Here is an 18858-nt window from a genome sequence, read left to right as displayed (position 1 = left end):
TGCTTTCTTCATCCTTCATCTTTGGTTCCAAAGAAATAGACGTTGTTTCCCCTCTAGTTGCACATGCAGCCGCATCATTGTCTTCGATTGTACTAAGGAATGCACTAACATCTATTAAGTTTCCTTCTATCAACAAATCAATGTATTGGACTTCCCAAAACCAAAATAAACATCCATCGTCCTACACAAAAGAATGAGGAAGCTCGAAGTGAGCTACCGCAATTGAACTAAAGAATGAGCTATGAAACGAGCTACCGCAAGTGCACGTATCCCGTCGTTTTCACATTTGTAGAACACCCATCCGGGGTGCGTCGGCGTGCCCGAAGTGAGCCACAACACTTGGCACCGGCAGTCGTCGCACTATATGAGCGGCATCGGTAGGCCACAAAGACGTTGCGCGAGCGCCGAGCCCGGTGGACGGCCATACGAGTCCATGCCCGCAAATCTTCGGCGACGGCGGGCGGATGAACCCGTGCCTGCATGCGGCGATGCGCCCTTGCCTGGGCTGCGGGAGAGGCTCCCCGACCACTCCATCGCCTCGGGCAGCAACCTGCGGCCGGAAAAAGACAAATCCGGCGGCCCACGATGAAGTGCCGCAAATCTGCAAATCCGGCGGCCCGCCGACGAAGGGGGGAAGGGAGTGGAGGCCTCGTGCGCGTGGCGGCCTTCCGACGTGCTCCTGCCGGCTGCTGTCGCCGGAATCTTGGGCGGCGGCCGGCGGCGGCGCGAGGGGGGAGAGGAGAGGTGGTTGGTGGGAGAAAACGCGGGATGAAATGTCCACCACCAACCGCTTCCGCATATATGCAAGGCACCGCAGCCGCGAGAGGGAAACCCGCGTTTTCCCGGGTTGAGGTCGGGATTTTACCGCGCCTCCTAAATTTTTTTGCGGACCGGGTGGGCTGCGTGATCTAGTCGGGCTGATTTTTCCGTCCTTTGACCCGTATTTTAACGGTTATTTTACGCGTAGGGCGGGACGCGGGTGTGGTAGAGTTGCTCTTATCCAAACCCCATATCGTCGCGTTGACAATGGGATCGTCGTGATCGGAGATTCCTCACGCCTTGCTGCAGCAGATACCAAGGCTCTTCAAGGAACCGAGCCGAAGCCACTCACTGACTGGATTCGCCATGAGACCGCCGTCTCCTCTTTTGCTCCCGTTACTCCTGCTTCTCCTTCTCCTCCCGTCGCCGCCCGCGGTGGCGACGGCGGCCGACCGCAGGACCGCGTCTCCGGCCACGCAGGAGGGGGCGGCCGCCGGGGTCCTCAGCCGGCTCCTCCCTTCCCACGCGCTCAGCTTCCGGTTCCAGATCGACCCCAAGGTTGGAGCACGCTAACTCCGGATACTAAACCTCACTGTGACACTGCCACTGCCACTACTAGTATTGCTTGGGTAGAATCAGTGATTGTTTAACTTTCATTGCTCCAGCGTGGCGTCTGTGGCGACTCGAACTGCTTCAGGATAAGCAATCTTGATGGCTCGGGTACAGGCGGTGAAGAGATTCTGTATGTTTCTCTCCCTTTTTTTTATGTGCACACAGGCATTGCCTGCTTTGCGGTCTAACTTTAGACAACATTTGTAGCTAGTTACTACTACTCCGTCTCATAATGTAAGATTGTCAAAAAACGTCTTACATTATGGGACGGAGGGAGTAGTTAGTTGTTGTGATTGTCTAGCACAGGGGCGGAGGCAGGATTTGAACATGAGGGGGACGAAAAGCCAATACTCACAGAAGTCATGTAACATCACGATTTTTTGATGACAGATCATTAAAAATATTGTTTAGAACTACAACAGAATGCACCATTTCTATTAACTCAAATTGAACTCTACGACCATCAGCGTTGAACAAGTTGATAGTGCAAACTACTATGTTTTCCTTACAAATATAGACAACAATCATGTAATGTTGAAGAAAACCGGTCTTCATTTTCTTCCGCAGACATGTCTTTACTAGTTTCATAGAGATGGTTTATTCGGTTGTCGGGGTCGACACATTAAGATTTATGACAAACCACAGTAATCTATCAAAAATTGTGTATGTAGTTTTACTTGTTTAAAACTACCCAATGGTCAAATCGACAAGTGAAGACGAGATTTTAAGTTTTAGATTGTTGCAAATATCCAGCTAGAAATGGGCAAGTTGATACTCTAATTGAGACGTCTTGACAAGAAAAGACTACATGATGAAAAATCCAGCACCGAACATATATATTAGACATGTCATGTCGTTGATCCAAAAATGCACAAAGTATCAAAAGCTCTATATTATATGCAATGCTAATTAATCAGACAAAGATCATGATTTTATTATCATTATTATTAATAGCTACTGGTGCGTAGTGGTACCTGCTGCCAATATCTTCAATTACGGTCACCTGGTTAACGGGGTCTGGCTTGTATTCTGGTGAGCTGATCCACCTGCTCGTCGGTCGTCTAGTCGTATGCAACTAGTGGACTGCAGTGGATGGTGTCATGGTCGCGACTGGATGGCTACCACTCTTACGTGGACACTCACGCGGCGGATGACATGAGCGGCGGCCGGCGACAATGGCGAAAGCCGTAAGTCGTCCGGCAGAATACGCACCTAGATCAATCGACCGGATGGATCACATTGTCCACATATCCGAGAGGCAAAACAATAGCCAGCCACAACCGTATGCTTATATATGTATGGGCTATTGGGCCTTGGTCTTTTATATTCACCGTGATAAGTTTTACATGGGCTAATGACGCTTTCTCAAAAAAAAAAAACATGGGCTAATGATGCAATTGTCTGCGGCCATTAGCGATGTACAGTATACAAGCTGCTAAAAACAGTTGAGGGGGGCGAGCGATTGGCAGGGGTCTAGCTCCTGCTCGCCCCCCCTTGTCTCCGCCCCTGGTCTAGCATTTGGTTAGGGATGGTTTTGAAGCGATCTCCACACTTATAATGCGATATACGCTGATGAGTTCAGAGAATAGCAATGAATATGCTTGATCAAGCATTTTCAAAAAGCAAAAGCATTTCCCTGGAAAAGCAAAGCATCATGCTCGGCTCTTGCTTCTTTAATTGAGGAGGGAGAGATGAATGGAGTGAAAATTTGATAGCATGGAAACTACCAAATTACAAATTTCTGATGGTTCCGTTGCAAACAAAAATAAAGGCAAACTCTTCATGGTGTGCAGGATCCAGGGTACCACTGCTGTTGAGCTTGCATCTGGACTCCATTGGTACCTCAAATACTGGTGTGGGGTGCACATTTCCTGGGATAAGACTGGTGGTGCACAACTGGCATCAGTCCCTCCGCCTGGGTCTCTGCCGCGAGTGAAGGGAACAGGAGTGAAGATTGAGCGCCCTGTTCCGTGGAATTACTATCAGAATGTCGTCACCTCCAGCTGTGAGTTTTTCGTGGTTTAGATTTTTGTCAAGCTCTCATAATCTCTGTTTCCTTCATAGTTACTAATGTCTTGAACTCCAGGTTCAACTCGTTCAGTGTAAATACACCTCTCATGTTGATTTGCTGATATCTTTCATCACCTATTGCACTCCAAAATAGCATTCCCTTAGGTGCCATATGGATTCCTTGATAGTTCAGGAGTACTAGAAAGTAGATGCACTGTTCAGTTTTTACTATCATGGCTGTTTGTTGGACGCAGAAAGCAATATAAATCTATCTGTTGATGTAGTCACACATGGAAAATTATTTGGCCTTGTACAATTATGTCCTAATAAGTTATAGTTGGGTAACTCGGCCTGTTTTACAGCTGTACATTTTGCTATCTACACATATTTTTTTAATTAGAAATATTCCTGAAATCTCGCCGTTCCATTCTTTGCATGGATTCAAACGTTCTTCTCCTGATAAAATTCCTGTAGCATCTCTATAGACTCCTTTGTGTGGTGGGATTGGAGAAGATGGGAGAAAGAAATTGACTGGATGGCACTTCAAGGAATTAACTTGCCTTTAGCATTTACTGGACAGGAAGCTGTTTGGCAAAAGGTTTTTAAGGTAGTGCAATGAACGTCTTTAACTCTTGAGATATTCTGTAAAAAAATTGGAGCGTAGTTTTGCAAAATGATTCATCTAGTCCTGTGGCTCGTGACCTTTCAGAATAATTTTGATGATGCAACATGTTGTTTTGAGGCAATGATGATGCAACATATGATTAAACCTGAGTCAAATCTGGGTCAATTTTTAAAACCCATCTTAATTCTGGCTTCCTGACTGGGCCCAGACATCGCCCAATTTAGTTAGTAAATTGGTCAGTTTGGGTCGGCTCAGTCCAATAGGTGGTGCCTCTTTTTTGCTTGTGAACAGCAGTTCTACAATACATAATTACAAATGCCGTTTACACTGGAATATTAGAATTGAATGCTCCTGCAGTAGAATAATATAATGGATAATCATTTACCTTGATTTAGTGTCTGCACTCTATTTGGGAATTGGCATAGTAGCTTGATGAGTGCCCACATTCTTACCTTCCATATACAATCTTACATAAACTTTTGTGCAAAAATAGACCATATATATATTGTAATTACTCAACAAAACTTTTACGGTGGCTGACCAGCTTGGAGTCTTCAAACATGACAAAACCCCAAAATTATATTTGTTAGATGTTCCACTGTTTTAATTTTTCCCTTCCATGTCATAGGGGAATTACTTATGATGTGATTCGTAGTTTACTTTTTACCATTTTGTTGATTGAGCCCTTCTTAACAATTGAATTCTGTTCCAGAGTTTTAATGTCACCGACAGAGATTTAGATGATTTTTTTGGCGGACCAGCTTTTCTTGCTTGGGCTAGAATGGGGAACTTGCATGCGTAAGTTAAAGTTAAATTCATTGGAGACAAATTACTTGGCAAATACAGTAGCTGCTAGATACATATACATCATTACAAATAAATAAGGACATATTGCCTCTGTTTTAGCATTTTGGTGATTAGCTCACACAGGATGATTATTTGCGTTGTGCATTTTCTTTTGAGCAACCGGCTTGCCGTCACTGTTCTGGAATCAATGTCCTATTGGTCAATGGTTGGACCTTTAGACAATCCTCTTCATGTTGCTAAATTAGATAATCCTGAATAAATACTAGAAAAGGACTTAACTTGTACTTGAATATTTTCTTTTTTGCCTAAGTGTTTCCAGATGACAAATAGTTGCTGTTACATTTTGCCTTAAAAACATTTTGACTATATTGTAGGCTTATACTATTGCCTCGAACACTAAGTTGGTATTCTTGTTGTAACACTTGGAATGCTAAATGTGATTATTTGTACGCTGGAATTATTCAACAGTATATATTTGACGGTTTGACGTATATAGAATCATATTTTTGTATCAACATTTTGTAGATGGGGTGGACCACTTTCACAAATTTGGTTGGATCAACAATTGGCACTGCAGAAGAAAATATTGTCTCGTATGATTGAGCTTGGAATGGTCCCAGGTATGTTTCTTTTACATGCCAGCAACCGAATTTTCTGTTTTTTTTTTAAAATTTAATTTATGCTAGTGAAACTTTAGACATATGCCATCAGAGCCTTGTTTTCCTTGTATCATTAAAGTTTTCTCACATTTGTTATTATCGTCATCTACTTTAATTTTTAAATCATGCAATCTTTAGCTTCAGTTGACTTATGAACATATATTATACTATTGGTATATTGTTAGTATAACTCCCTAAATATTTGATTCTGGTCGTATACTTACAATGTATTACCATTTTTCAGTTCTTCCATCATTCTCAGGAAATGTACCCGTTGCGTTTAAAAAGTTGTTTCCATCTGCCAGCATAACCAGACTCGGTGACTGGTAATATACTGCCATGTGCTATTTCTGATGATATTCTTGGGAATTTTGTGCTCAGTTCAGGACTCCTAATAAATTATAATTTTCCTTCACGGTGTCGTGTCTGAAGATCGAAGTTACTAGAATTTCATCTTTGTGGTACTTGCGGAATCCCGACAGTTATCTCCCATTGAACTTCATCTTAGGACCATAGTTAAACTTGCTCTTCACCGTTTTAATGCGGACTTAGCTACCTACTGAAGGCAACGAGCTAAGATCCGGGACTGCGTTCTTGGAGATGAAAACTCGGCGTACCTTCACATTTGTGCTTCGGTTCGCTATAGGAAGAATTAAATCAAATCTCTGGATGTTGCAGGGGTCTCCTACTCACACGCTGACAAAGAGCGCATCTTGCTGGATTTCTACAAAAACCTTGTGGGGACTACGGCACAATCCTCCTTTTCCTTTGACCTGACCTATCTGATGACAGATCGTCCCTCTCTACTTCACACGCTAGAGAAATCGTGAGGCCGTTCACGCTAGATGAGACCAAACTTGCTGTTTGGGGGCATGAACGATAATGCCAGCCCCGGTCCCGACGGCTTTGGGCTGCTTTCTACAAGGCAAATTGGAGCCTTCTCAAGGATGATTTGGTCAATCTTATGAACAACTTCCATGCCTGTTCGGCTGATCTTAGGCGCATCAACAAAGCTTTTATTGTGCTACTGCCCAAGAAGGTGGGAGCCAACCAACCTGAGAACTTCCGACCGGTCTCACTTCAGAACTGCGTGGTTAAGATTGCTTCCAAATGTTTAGTGAATAGAGCCCAGGAACTCATGCCAGATATTATTCATTTTGGCCAATCGGGTTTTATTAGGGGTAGAGGTATTGCGGATAACTTCATCCATGCGGCTGATTTGGTACAGACCTGCTTCAGGAGGAAAATCCCTACCATTATCTTAAAGCTAGACTTCAACAAAGCATTTGATTCGGTCTCTTGGGACGCCTTGTACACCATTCTGCGAGCCAAAGGCTTCCCCTTGTTGTGGGAGCGATGGGCCAGCTGGTAGAAACTAGGGTTCTACCGGCCCTCTGCCTTAGGTTATAAGGGTAGGAGGGAGGTTGGAGGAGACGAGGGCGCCGCGGCCGGCGCGACGGCGCCGTCTCGACGTAGGGAGGAGGCGGCGGCGAGTAGAGGAGGCGGTGGCTAGGGTTAGGGTTCCGGCTCCTCTGGGAGCCGGGCAATAGAATTGTCTTATTGCTTGATTTCAAAATAACTGTTTACATCTTTTTATATAATCTCAATAACTTGGACTCTAAGATAACTAAGATAACTGGGACTCTAATATAACTTGGACTCTAAGATAGCTAAGATAACTTGGGCTAAGCCCGCAAGTAACCCTGCCCATTGGGCCTCCTCCGTTGGTACGTTGTACCGGTCATAACATCTCTCCCCGCCTGCGCAAACAGCTCGTCCTCGAGTTGAAAGTCTGGATAGTGTTGAGTGAAGTCGTCACGCTGCTCCCACGTCGCGTCCTCCTCAGGAAGGCCTTCCCACTGGATCAACAGGTACCACACCCCGCGGCGTAGTTGGGCCTGCAACACCTTTGCTGGCCTGAAAAGAAGTCGCCCGTCGGAAGTCGGGGGTAGTGCCGGCGTTGCCGCCGGTGGCTCCCCACATAAAGGCTTCAGGAGCCCCACATGGAAGACGTCGTGGATGCGAGTACCGGCCGGAAGCTGAAGACGGTAGGCCACCTTGCTGATGCGCTCCAGCACGGAAAATGGCCCGGCGTAGCACGGGCCCAACTTGCGCTTCGCACGAGGGTCAAGGGACTGCGTGGAGCGGTGAAGGAGGCATAGCCACACCCAGTCACCCACCACAAACTCTGCGTCGCGGTGATGATCCTCGTAGTAGCGCTTAGACAGCTGCTGAGCCTGGAGAAGGCGTTGGCGCACCTCTGCAAGCATCTCGTCCCAGTTGCGAAGCAGGTCGCCCGCTGCCTCAGTCCGAGCCGTCTCAGGGTCAACCGACAGGATAGGCGGGGGCGGTCGGCCGTAGACCACCTCGAACGGCGTGGCTCGCAGGGCGGAGTGATAAGATGTGTTGTAGCAGTACTCCGCCCATGCCAGCCAATCCACCCATGCACGAGGACGGTCACCTGTAACACAACGCAAATACATGGCGATCACCTTGTTCACCACCTCGGACTGGCCGTCTGACTGAGGATGGAAGGCCGTACTCATGCGGAGCTTCACGCCCGCCAGGCGGAAGAGATCACGCCACACATGCCCCATGAACACCGGGTCCCGGTCGCTGACGATCGAAGCCGGAAACCCGTGGAGACGGACAATTCCGTCGAAGAAGGCACGAGCCACAGAGGCGGCCGTGTAGGGATGGCCGAGCGCGATGAAGTGGGCGTACTTGGAGAAGCGGTCGACCACCGTGAGGATAACAAACTTGCCGCCCACCTTTGGAAGGCCCTCGATGAAGTCCATGGAGATATCGGCCCAGACTTGAGAGGGCACCTCCAAGGGCTGCAGCAGCCCAACCGAAAGTCCAACTTGCGTTGATTGTATGGACGAAGATGTGGCCAACAAGCACACCCAAAAACTTTGAAGAAGTATAATTAGGGATTTCGTTCAACAAAAGTTCAAGAGGTGTTTTCATGTGACAGAGGCGTGTAGATAGTCGATTAATGAGAAAGCATGCGGTGGAAAACGCATCACTCCAAAACCGAAAAGGAACCGAGGCATGAGCAAGCAAAGCAAGACTAGTCTCAACTATATGATGATGCTTACGCTCAGATACACCATTTTGTTGGTGTGTATGAGGACAAGACACTCGATGAGTAATTCCAAGCTTATTAAAGAACGTATTGAGGTTGTGATACTCACCACCCCAATCAGACTGCACATGAATAATTTTGTGGCTAAGGAGACGCTCAACATGCTCTTGGAATTGTAAGAAAACATTAAACACGTCGAACTTGCGCTTAAGGAGATAAAGCCAAGTGAACCGGCTATAAGCATCAATGAAACTGACATAGTAGTTATGACCACTAACAGAAGTTTGGGCATGGCCCTATACATCCGAAAACACAATCTCAAGCGGTTTAGTGACTACACGACTCGACTCAGAAAAAGGAAGCTGATGACTCTTGCCTTGCTGACAGGTATGACAAACTGCATCAACATACTTATTGGACACAACTGTGAGCTCATGACGATGAAGAACATGGCGAACGATGGGAGTGGCAGGATGACCGAGGCGCGCATGCCAATGTGATGGAGACACACGAACGCCGTTGAAAGCACTTGGAGCAGGTGGCACATCGAGTGCATAGAGACCATTATTGCGTAGTCAACCTCTAAGGAGTATGTCCCTCGTGTCACGATCCTTAACAAAAAAATGAAAAGGATGAAACTCAGCAAGAACATTATTACCACGAGTAAGTTTAGGAACAGACAACAAACTACGTGAAACAGAGGGAACTCGAAGGACATTAAGAAGGCATAATTGTTTGGATCGACGAGTAAGAAGAGATGCCTGGTCAATATGTGAGATGTGCATACCTTCCCCGTTTGCAGTGTGAACCTGATCATGTCCACGGTACGGCTCCTGTGTGGAGAGCTTTCCCATATCGCTCGTCAAGTGGTTGGTAGCTCCTGTATCCATGTACCAGTACGCATCAATCGGATAGGAAGGAGTTTGACCATGCTCATGACTCGCCAAGGCAGCCTGCTTCTCATTCACTTTGCCATTGTTCCTGATGCCTAAGAACTCCGTTTTGAAGCGGCGGTGACAGCGGGAAGCAAGATGGCCATCAAGGCCACAAAGCTGGCAGGGGACTTGAGCTCCGCATGAAGGACAACAGGCGCGGACACGGCCACCAACGGTGGTAGTGGTGTTCCGCGGGGCAGAAGCAACCGGCGGTTTGCTGCCGGCTGGCGGCGGCTTGCCCTTGCTGCGCGTGGCAGCGTTGGCAGCCTGGAAGGTCGGTGCAGAACGGCGAGCCTGGATGCGCTGCTCCGTGGCAAGAAGACGCGCATACAACTCACGAGGCTGGATGGGAGTGTCACAGCCGTTGATATTTTCCACCAGATTATCATAGTCGTCACCCAAACCATTGAGCACATAGGAGGTGAACTTCTCCAGCCCAAGAGGCTTGCCAATGGAGGCAATTGTGTCCGCCATGCCCGTCATCTTGTTGAAGAAGTCGGTGACAGTGAGACCGTGAAGCTTCACGTCCCCAAGCGCAGTGCAAATGGCATGAGCACGCGCCTGAGACTGCGAAGCAAAGTTGGTATGGAGAGCCGTCCACGCGTCCCGAGACGTAGCCGCAAAGATAACCAGCGACGATACCCCCTCTGTGAGAGAGGACCGTATAGCAGAGAGGATGGCTTGGTCTTGCGCCACCCATGCATGATGCGCCGGATGGTATGGAGGAGGGGTAGCGACTGCGAAGAAGCGGCAACACCTGGGCACACCATACATATAGTTATCCGTCGCGAGCTTCACCGGGATCAGATGCGCAAAGTAGAACGGGGCAGTCACATAGTAGCTCTGGGACGGCACGGCCCCCGACTGGGTCGAGGAGGGCACCACCTCCAGCGAGGAACCACCATAGGGCACCGGAGAGGACGAGTAGGCACCATACGTGGGGGGCGCAGGGGCACCATAGGGCGCCGGCGGCGTAGCTAGGGCACCACGCGGCGTCGGGAGAGACAACCACACGGTAGCCGAAGCGTCACCAGAGGCTGCCGATGAATGGGGCGGCGCCGCGCCGTAGGAGACCAGCGGTGCAGGCGGAGCGCCGTAGGGGGCGGCACCGTAGGGAGCCGGCGCCGCCACCGACGCATCGGGAGCACCGTAGGGCAGAGGGTACCCTGGCCAGCCAGTCGCGGCAGGAGGCCCATAGGCCGGCTGCGGCATCGGGCCAAAACCAGGGGGCGGAGACGGCGCAGTAGCGGGCGGCGGCAGCGGGATCGGACCCGGCAGAGGAGTGCTAGCGCCCAAGGCGGCGGCAGCCATCGAGGCGCCAGCCACAGAGGCGAGCGGGCGCGACGACAGGAACGGCGAGGCGGCGGCGGCGGCGATCGGGGCAGAGGCGGAAGTGACCGAAATCTAATCTGACCGCACGACACCCGATACGGGGTGTGGCTATCTCATATATATATAAGGGGTATACAGAGTACATGGGTATATACGGAAGCTTATACAAATACATAGTCTAACATGCACAATTATTCCTTGACAATTTCTCACGTGGTAATGTTGTTGGGCATCAGTAGCTTCCAGGAATGCTATATTATAATTCATATATCTATACTCCAGATACCTTATATGCAATTCTGCTACTGTGAGCATAAACTTCCACTCCAACCTTCATGCACGCACACTCTCTTGGATGGACAATGCCTACTTTCTGGTTGCTATTATGAATACTTTCAGAGGCAACCCTGCTGGTATAGAATGGTTCCCATCTTATTTTAAGAAGAGCATCTCCTCTGAATGGGAATTACCACAAAAAAGGACTATTTTGGAATTCTATTAGTACTGCAATCTGTTGTGACTCACTTGCAGTAAATGATGTTTCACAATATTGGCCTCCAGTTCTTATCTTCATGAAGAACTCACACTTGCTGCCACTGGTTTGCTCACTGCCATTGTCCTGAAGACACTGCTTACATTGCAGACGGAGTTGGGAATATACGGCTTGCAGCTCAGTACCATGAGCTATAATGGAAGGGAACAAAATGAGGTACAACTTGAATTCTGGGAAAATGAAAGTACACATACACAGGGAGACTACACCATATGGGATTCTGGCATTGCTTTGATTTATTATAAAGCGCTGCACACTTTTCCTGGGATTCAACATGCTATTGTTCCTATCCAACATCAATCACAAGGCAAATGCACTAATTCCTTGTGGAAATTTTCATTGGAAAAAAAAAGTAACAAGTCAATGGGATCCTGGTATTTCCTTATCCAGTACCTTACAACCTGACTCTTTTTTTGAGAAAACGCAAAAGCCTTGCGTTTCTTTGCATTGAAAAGGGGGGGTAGTACAGCCTCCGAAGAGGAAGTTACAGCACGGTTACATGTAGGTCTAGTGGACATCCCAGGTTGGGGGCAAAGCTACCCTAAGCCCTTTGTCCCCAGCCCGAGCCCAACACCTAACCTCATCTTGAATCCTATCTAAGAGCTCGTTCAGCGACGGAGGTATGTGATCGAACACACACGTGTTCCTATGCTTCCATATCATCCAGGGGACCAGCAGCGCGACAGAACGCAGTGTCTTGCGGAGCGGTGGGGGGGTGGCGTTTCGCGCCCCACTCCACCAGTCCTGGATGGAAGCGTCGTGCATCGGCAGAGGGGCCGGGAGGTGCAGCCAGGACAGCGTCTCATGCCATGCCTGCCGCGCGAAGGAGCAGGAGATCAGCAGGTGCCGGATAGTCTCGGGCTCCTGGTCGCATAGGAGGCAGCGAGTGTGGTGAGGGAGCCCTCGGCGCGCAAGCCTGGCTGCGGTCCAACAGCGGTCCAGATCCGCAAGCCAGTGGAAGAACTTGACTTTCGGGGGAGCCCAACCTTTCCAAATGAGCTGCCAAGAGTGGCATGTTAATGATCCATGGAAGGTTGCCCTGTAGCAAGACCTCGCCGAGTAGATGCCGTTGGCCGTCCACTTCCAGATGAGCTTGTCCGGCTCCGAGGACAGATTGATCCGAGCGATGAGCTGCCATGTCCTCAAGTATTGGCCTATCTCCTGCAGGCCCACCACACCTCTGATGTCACGGGCCCAGGCATTGCCGGCGATGCCTTCCGCCACTGTCCTCACTTTTCTTCTGTTCTTGGGGATGCATAGGTATAGGAGTGGCGCAAGCTCGCGAATTGACTGCCCATGCAGCCATCGGTCCTCCCAGAACAGAGCGGTGAGGCCATCACCTACTAGCATGAGGGTGGATGCATGGAATAGGCCGCGCTCCTCAGGGGAGAACTGTAGGTCAAGGCCTTGCCATGCACGGTCGGCATCCGTCCTCGATAGCCAGAGCCAGCGGAGCCTGAGCGCTAGCCCCGTGCGCTCCAGGTCTCGAATGCCCAGCCCGCCGTAGGCGAGCGGCCGGCAGACAGTGCGCCAGTTGACGTGACAGTGCCCTCCCATTGCAGCCTCACGACCCGCCCAGAGGAAGCCGCGCTGTATCTTCTCAAGCTGTTTCAGGGTCTTCTTCGGGGGCGAGAGAGCCAGCATCTGGTGAATCGGGATCGCGCTGAGAACAGATTTGACCAATGCCAGCCGTCCTGCCTTGTTCATGAGCCATGCCTTCCAGGACGGGAGGCGGCCTGCGACGGCGTCTACCAGTGGCTGCATCTGTGCCGCTGAGGGCCGGCGAGAGGAGAGCGGGATGCCCGGGTACGTGATGGGCAGCGCCGCAGGCTGGCAGCCCAGCGCCTCCAGCAGGGCGTCGGCATCCTCACCCCCATGCAGGGTCGTGGCGGAGCTCTTGCCGTAGTTCACCCGCAGGCCAGATGCGGTCTCGAAGATGCCCAAGATGCTCTTCACAGCAATAACCTCCTCCATCTCGGCGTGGCAAAACATCATCACGTCGTCGGCATATAGAGAAATTGCCGGAATGCTGCGACGGGGGTGCAGGCGCCTGAGGATGCCGGTGTGGAGCGTCCTGTCCATGAGGCGGGCCAGCGCATCGGCCGCCAGGACAAAGAGCAGCGGCGATGTGGAGTCGCCCTGGCGCAGCCCGCGCCTGTGCCAGATCGGGGGGCCGGGTACTCCATTGAGCATAACTCGCGTGCTGGCCGAAGAGAGCAGGATGGACAACCATTCCCTGATCCTGTCGCCGAAGCCATATTGGCGCAGGACCTCGAAGAGGAACGGCCAGGATATGGAGTCGAAAGCCCGCGTGAGGTCGAGCTTGAGCATGATGCACGGCGCGCCCAGGTGCTGGAGCATCCGCAGAGACTGCCTGACGAGCACGAAGTTGTCGTGGAGCGTGCGTCCGGCGATGAAGGCGTTCTGGTTGCGGCTCACCAAGCTATCGAGCTTGGGGGCGATGCGCATCGACAGAACCTTGGCGAATATCTTGGCGACTATGTGGATCAGGCAAATGGGCCGATAGTCTCCCAGCTTGTGTGCATCCGCTCGCTTGGGCAGCAGGGTGAGCAGGGCTTGGTTGAGCTTACCAAACCCTCTTCCTCGTAGCGCATACAGCTGCTCGAAGGCGTCCAGGATGTCTTGCCTGATGATGCACCAGCAAGCGCGCAGGAATTCGGCGGTAAACCCGTCCGGCCCCGGTGCCTTGTGGGGCGGCATGCGGCACACCGCAGCCCAGATCTCCTCGGAAGTGAAAGGCTCGTCCAGGCTGCCCAGCTGGCCGGGCGTGATGAGCTGCGCCAGGTCAAGCGTGTGCTCTCGGGCCACCGCAGTGCCCAGGAGCCCGTCAAAGTGCTCAAATGCGGCCTGGGCCATCTCCTCGTGATCAGTCCGAACCTGTCCATCAACTAGGAGGCTATGCACGCGATTCTTCTGGCGGCGGTAGGTGCACTGCCGGTGGAAGAAGCTCGTGTTAGCATCTCCCTCCGCGAGGAAGGTAATACGGGCGCGCTGCCGCGCGATGGTGCGCTCCAGGGAGGCGAGCCCGAGGCATGACTGCTTGAGCTGCCTGCGCAACCAAACCTCTGATGGGGTGAGCGGGCGAGTCTCCATCGCGAGGTCGAAGCGGGCAATCAGCTCGCGGGAGATGGCCAGCTTGTCCCGGATACTGCCCGTGGAGCGGGCGCTCCAGCTCGTAAGGGCGCGGGCAGTGGCCTGCAGGCGCCGGACCAGCCGCTGGAAGGGGTCGAGGTCATGTACCGAGCTCCAGGCTGAGGCGACTATCGGCCCATTTGCCTGATCCACATAGTCTCCATTCCTATATAATTGCTTAATTCGAGTGAAGCCTTCCTGTGGGAGTAGTTAATCTCTGTGTCATGCACTGCTTCACCATGTTTCCTATCTGAATCCATCTCTAATCTCTGAATGGCCAAGTCTGGGCCTGTCACTTCTCTTCTGTACTTGTTTTTTGTGGTATAATATATGGTTCAGGCCGGCGTAAGCCCGCCGTTGACGCGTCAATAAATAAATAAATCAGATTCAACTTCACACTAGTTTCTCTTTTGCGGGTTTCTTCACACTAGTCTGAAGTACTGGAAGACTTGAACTATCAAATCAACGTGAGCTGACAGTATTTGTGTCTGATTTTGAGCTATAAAAATTAAAACATCAGTTGACTAGCATTTCAGTAAGCAAACTTATTTGACATGGATTTCTGGATTGCAGACTTTTCCACTTCAACGCATTGATGCTGACATTCTACACATTCTCTGCTTCAGGAACACTATTGATGGTAACCCTAGGTGGTGCTGCACTTATATTCTTGATCCTTCAGATGCATTGTTTATTGATGTGGGGCAGGCTTTTATCAAGCAACAAATGAAAGGTCCAAATTTCTATCGGTAGAAAGATACCGTACTTGATTTGGTCCAATTTCATGCAACTGTCCCCCTGGATAGCTTCATAAAGTTTCTGAATAACTAATTAAACCACACTTTTTATGTATGCTTTCATAACCTATACTTCGAGGTCTTACCTTTTCCCCCCCCATCTTTTTGGATACATGCAGAATATGGTGACATCACCAGCATCTATAATTGGTAACTCATACTAATCTGCTCCTCTACAATATTGCATTAGTGTGTTGCAATTATACTCTGTTAGTTACTGCTTGTTGAATTACATGGCTTGAATACAATATACCACTCCCTCCATTGACTTTTTAGGGCATAGCATTTCGAGATTAAAATTTACAACATTTTACCATCAGTTACTCCAAGAACATATTCATTCTTGGTGCATTATGTCTGACATTTGTTAACATGTCACCTGTTTGGCGTTCTGTTTATTTATGGTACGGGGTATCTATGTTTATTGCCCACTGCACTGTTTTGGCTTTGTAGTTTATAGAGCAACTGAGCAAGTGCATATTGCATGCTTTACAGTCGAAGTTATTTCTTTCAGTGACACATTCAATGAAAATACACCACCGACCAATGAACCGACATATATTTCATCACTTGGTTCTGCTATCTATGAAGCAATGTCGAGAGGTAACAAGGATGCAGTGTGGTTAATGCAGGTGTGCTGCTTGTACTCTTCATTGACATTTAAAAATGTAAAGGATGTGCGTTTAATTTTGCTATAACAGCAACAAGTCCTTAATATAGTACACTAGTAATTTGTGTCAATTGGGTGTTATGGACGCCTTTTGGGGCCAGGTGGCCACACCGCAAGATTAAGAAGCAACCAATTAGTCATTTCCCTTTCTCTTTACATACTTGCTTTAGCATATCTTTTTTTGTTATTGCTTTCATTATTTATTGGCTAAGTTTGTTATGGATACTATAAACTCAAGGAACACCTCATGCATTTTTTATCAAGTTAAAAGAATACTTGCCCTACAACTCTCGATGGCTCAGAGCCTCACACATGGCACGTCCCACCACCCACCCCATTGGCATTTTCTTCAACTCATTGGGGGGGGGGGGAGTAAGTAGATGAACAACGTACTGAAATACAGTACGCACACAATATAGTGAAGCTAAGCGTAGGAATTACTCATATTCATGTTGTCGCCTGACCTGGTTTGTAGAAAAAAAAGAAAAGATGATGTGAAATGCTGCCCTGTGATTGAGCAGTGAAAAGACACTCACTCCAAGTCACAGTTTACTTTTTCTAACAGAAATGATTTCCGTGAGCACGCAGTTGGCAAATTTAAAGAGTACTATAATCTCCAAAGCTCCTTTACTCTGTTCAGGGTTGGCTATTCTACTCGGATGCAGTTTTCTGGAAGGAGTCTCAGATGAAAGTAAGTTCTTATTTTGGCTTTGATTTTTTGTATCTTTAGCACTGACAGAAATGCGGTTGCTTGTAAAATAAGGATTAGCGCATACCTTAGTTTTAACTTGTAGTAGAAAAGTCATACATTTAAGTTCAAATAAATGTGAAGTAAGAAAATCATGTAAATAATAATACGTACATCTATATCACATGGGAGAAACACACCAGCATGTGAGCTTCTGTAAGTAAAGCTGCTGCCTATCGTCTAGATGCGGATAATCTTGCTTCTTTTACCTTTCAGGCACTACTTCATTCTGTTCCAATTGGTAAGATGATGGTCCTTGATTTATTTGCTGATGTCAAGCCCATATGGCAAACGTCCTCTCAATTCTATGGTGTACCATACATCTGGTATGTCTTCTTTCTCTCCTCTTTTCCAGTTCTCAAACTTGTTATGTTCTTACATATCACTATTAGTATAAAAATACTTAGGTAACGTTGTGCCAACGAAGTTAAATAGTTAACTAATGATCATTTCTTAAACTAGGTGCATGTTACACAATTTTGGTGGTAATATTGAAATGTATGGAGTACTAGATTCAATTTCATCTGGCCCCGTTGATGCGCGTACAAGCTACAATTCAACAATGGTACATTTTACTTTCATTCCTTACGTATATTTACTAATAGCAAGGGTCTCCTTTGCTCTTTCCCTAGAAGCACTTAGAAAAAAAATCTAATGGGGTACTTACATTTGATCCTTCCCTTTATTTAGGTTGGTGTTGGCATGTGTATGGAGGGAATAGAGCACAATCCAGTTGTTTATGAGCTTATGTCTGAAATGGCATTCCGTAGTCAAAAGGTCAAAGTTGAGGTACACATTACTAATATGCATGGTCCATGTTGTCTAACCAATTATGGTTTACTCCTGTTAGAGTTATAATACAACTCATGTACCCTTTTGTATTTATCCCAATATATAAGGGGTTTTCCTGCATATAGTCCATAACCTGTACATGTATATATATCGGCCTATGGCCTCATGGGAATACAAGTTGCTTATTCCTAACATGGTATTAGAGCCCTAGGTTTTTTTTCGCACGCGCAACTCGTGCTTGTTCCTCTTTCCATCACGGCCGCCGGCCTCTCTTTCCGTCACAGCCGCCGGCCGCTCGTCCCTGATCCAATCCCGCCGGCTCCATCTCCCGCAGGATCCCGTCACTCCCGTGATCCAGCCGCCCCCGTCGAAGCTACTGGATCTCGAAGCCCCGGCCCGCCCCGATCCCAGCGGCTCCAGGCGAAGTCACGACTGGAGGCCGCCGACTCCTCCCGACGCGACCCGCCACGACCCCGTTGCGGTGCTGGATCTCGAAGCCTCGGCCTGTCCCGATCCCAGCGGTTCCAGGCTGTTAGAGGCACCGGCGGTTTCCACTAGCAGAGGCGGCCGCGTCCCATCTCCTCAGGTCGCGCCGCCCCTGGCCCTCGACTCCATCCGCACCAGATCGCTTCTCAGGCTCTCCCAGCTCGAGGCGGCTCCCCCATCGCCAGATCGAGTCCTGTTGTCTGACGCGTTTCGTTGACTAAAAAAAAAAATGTCTGCTGCATCCGGCTACGTTGCTGTTCCTCGTTGTCCAGTGATCTTTGATGGCACTAACTACACCGAGTTCACTGGCTTCATGCGCATTCACATGCGTGGCATCCGCCTATGGGGTTTTCTTTCCGGCGAGGTCTCTTGTCCGCCATGTCCGGTTCCTCCCATGGCTCCCACCCCGCCGATCCCACCGGCTCTTCCTGCGGATGCTTCTCAGGCCGCAAAGGATACGACTCAGCTTGCTGATGAGACCGCTGTGAGTGCTTATGATGAGAAGGTCTTGGCTTATGAGGAGGCTCTTCAGGTGTATCGTGATGCTTTGTCCGTTTACACCCAGTGGCTTGATGATGATGCTCGTGCTGCCGCTGTTCTCACTGCTAGTGTTCTGCCTCAGTTTGCTTCTGAGTTTCTGGGCCTTCCTACTGTCTTTGAGATGTGGACCCGCCTTCGTCAGCGCTATGAGCCCTCTGGTGATGCCCTATACCTCTCCGTGGTCCGTCAGGAGCATGCTCTTCATCAGGGTGACTCTACTGTGGATGACTTCTATGCACAGAGTTCTGCTATCTAGCGCCAGCTTGATTCTCTCCGCAGTGCTGGTTGTCGT

General features: G+C 49.2%; 1 protein-coding gene across 2 annotated transcripts in view; it reads left to right on the top strand.

Annotated features, from left to right (window-relative positions):
* The first annotated feature begins 984 nt into the window (after positions 1-984).
* Positions 985-18858, top strand: part of LOC123448878 (alpha-N-acetylglucosaminidase) — a 31871-nt gene continuing 13997 nt past the window's right edge. Inside the window, exons 1-14 of one of the 2 annotated variants that reach the window (XM_045125910.1) lie at positions 985-1317; positions 1425-1501; positions 3165-3376; positions 3867-3988; positions 4719-4804; positions 5339-5433; positions 5717-5798; positions 15160-15266; positions 15450-15480; positions 15845-15962; positions 16641-16691; positions 16965-17074; positions 17211-17313; positions 17439-17537. In XM_045125910.1, the coding sequence (XP_044981845.1) occupies positions 1126-1317; positions 1425-1501; positions 3165-3376; positions 3867-3988; positions 4719-4804; positions 5339-5433; positions 5717-5798; positions 15160-15266; positions 15450-15480; positions 15845-15962; positions 16641-16691; positions 16965-17074; positions 17211-17313; positions 17439-17537 (1485 nt within the window). In that variant the 5' untranslated portion in view covers positions 985-1125. Of the gene's footprint in view, positions 1318-1424; positions 1502-3164; positions 3377-3855; positions 3989-4718; positions 4805-5338; positions 5434-5716; positions 5799-15159; positions 15267-15449; positions 15481-15844; positions 15963-16640; positions 16692-16964; positions 17075-17210; positions 17314-17438; positions 17538-18858 lie in introns of those variants that run through there. The other variant, XM_045125911.1, reaches the window with a different exon arrangement.

The sequence above is a fragment of the Hordeum vulgare genome, chromosome 4H (genome assembly GCF_904849725.1).
Source record: "Hordeum vulgare subsp. vulgare chromosome 4H, MorexV3_pseudomolecules_assembly, whole genome shotgun sequence".
Lineage (NCBI taxonomy): Eukaryota > Viridiplantae > Streptophyta > Magnoliopsida > Poales > Poaceae > Hordeum > Hordeum vulgare.
This window is presented reverse-complemented; position numbering and strand designations above follow the sequence as displayed.